Source organism: Antrostomus carolinensis, unplaced genomic scaffold, assembly GCF_000700745.2.
Source record: "Antrostomus carolinensis isolate BGI_N321 unplaced genomic scaffold, ASM70074v2 scaffold9735, whole genome shotgun sequence".
NCBI classification, from domain to species: Eukaryota; Metazoa; Chordata; class Aves; order Caprimulgiformes; family Caprimulgidae; genus Antrostomus; species Antrostomus carolinensis.
In genome coordinates, this window is record NW_010315750.1 from 20,445 (window position 1) to 22,474 (window position 2,030).

At 47.2% G+C, this 2,030-nt stretch overlaps 1 protein-coding gene across 1 annotated transcript in view; it reads left to right on the forward strand.

The window, feature by feature from the left end:
* The window catches only part of IL17RA (interleukin 17 receptor A), a gene marked incomplete at its 5' end in the record, with an annotated part of 19,028 nt that extends 17,479 nt beyond the window's left edge, over nucleotides 1–1,549 (forward strand). Inside the window, one exon of the mRNA XM_029084973.1 lies at nucleotides 39–1,549. Coding sequence (XP_028940806.1) covers nucleotides 39–1,549 — 1,511 coding nt within the window. The remainder of the gene's footprint in view (nucleotides 1–38) is intronic.
* Nucleotides 1,550–2,030: the final 481 nt, after the last annotated feature.

The following is a 2,030-nucleotide window of genomic DNA, read 5'->3' on the forward strand; positions in this document are numbered from 1 at the left end:
AATCTGACTGGGACAAATATTTTTCTGTCTTTCAGCAGCACCATATACTGACCTTCCTCTGCCACCCTTGAAGCCCCGAAAGGTCTGGATTGTGTACTCTGCCGATCACCTGCTGTACGTGGATGTGGTGCTGAAGTTTGCAGAGTTCCTCATGACAGTCTGTGGCACTGCTGTAGCCTTAGATCTCCTCGAAGATCATCAGATCTCAGAGTTAGGGCCCTTGCCCTGGCTTACTCGACAGAAGAAAGAAATGGAAGACCTGTCTTCAAAGATCATTATCTTATGTTCAAGGGGCACCCAGGCCAAATGGCAGGCCATGCTTGGGAGTGAGCCTGTGTGTCTCAAGCAAGATCAGCAAAAGCCAATGGGAGACCTGTTCACCCCAGCCTTGAATTTGATCCTGCCAGATTTCAAGAAGCCAGCTTGTTTTGGAATGTACATAGTCTGCTATTTTGAGGGGATAAGTAGTGAGAAAGATATACCTGATGTGTTCAATGTCACATCCAGGTACCAGCTGATGGACAAGTTTGAAGATATTTATTTTCGGATTCAGGATCTGGAGAAGTTTGAACCTGGGCGCATCCACCGAATCCGGGAAATCACAGCCGAAAATTACATCGATACCCCGAGCGGGAGGAAGCTGAAGGAGGCAGTACAGAAATTCAAGAACTGGCAGACCGAGCACCCAGACTGGTTTGAGAGTGAAACCATCTGCTTGGACAATGATGAAGAGTTGCAGTCCCTAAGCAGAGAGAGCCAAGTGGATTCATTGCTAAGTGAACCAGGTGGAATCGTGAAACACCAGCTGCACCTACGGGAGCCTGACCCGAACTGCTGTTATGTCATCAACCTCCACATGCATGAAGGTGAAAGCAGAGGCTGTAAACTGCAACCTCAACTTAATCCCTGCGGGGATCCAACTTCTCAGACTATGGTCCTTCCTATGGATGGGGCTCCTCTAGTTCAAGTAGTGGAGCCAGTCTCATCCAGGGAGGACAGAAATATACTTGGTCATCTTGTTCTGAGTAATGAGGACTGTATGGAAGGAGTTCCTCTTCTGGAGACAAGCTTTCCAATGAGGAATAACATCATCCTCCACGATGACTCTGGAGTTTCAGCAATAGATGATCAGAGTCCTGCAAACCTCTCAGGTGAACTCAGACACCATCTGAATGGACTCATGTACTCTTTTTATCAGCAGAGTGTCGTTCCGTCAGAGCCGTCTCTCTGCCAAGAGGAGGCTGACAGGGAACACCAGTTGGTCTTTGATGACCAATGCAAAGATCAAAGACAATCGGTGCAGTCAGACCAGGGCTACATCTCTAGATGTTCTCCTCTGCCTCCTGATGACCTTGTGGAGGAGGAGGAGGAGGAAGAAGAGGAGGAGGATCAGGAAAAACAGGTGGTCTTCCATGAACTCTCTCCAGAGGTCTTGAACAGTCTAAAGAGCCTCCAGCAGCAACTGTTTTTTCAAGACATTCAACGGAGCACTGACAGGGAGTATCCAGCTGAGGTGATGGACATTGGCCAATCTTTGGAGGACTGTTAGGCTCGATCTGGGATCTGCTCCTTTTGAAATACAGGGATGGAAGGGGGGTACCATGGGCAGTCCTGAAACTGCATTTCCAACACCATCCTTGTATGATAAATGGATTACTGGTGGGATCTTCATGTCTCCTGCTAGGAGGCAGGATTGCCTAGCAGACTGAGAACGTTGCTTCCAGTCTCTGTGGAGAGAAGCAATGATATTGGTAACCCCTGCACAAGAACAGGCTGTAGTTCTGTTCCCTGGGGAAATGCATTACACTGAGTCCTCGCTGATGGACAGCAGAAAAATTAGTGTGGCTCATCCACTTGTGCCTTCAAAATGCCCTCCAGCTGCACTTGGTTCTACTGCACTGGATAAAAGTCATGGCCAGGGTTTGGAGAAAAAAAAATAGATGTAGATAACGTGGCAAAATGTTAATTGCCATTTTAATACACTTTTTAAGTATTTTATTGTAAATAGGATGTTAAAGATGTGCCTTAAG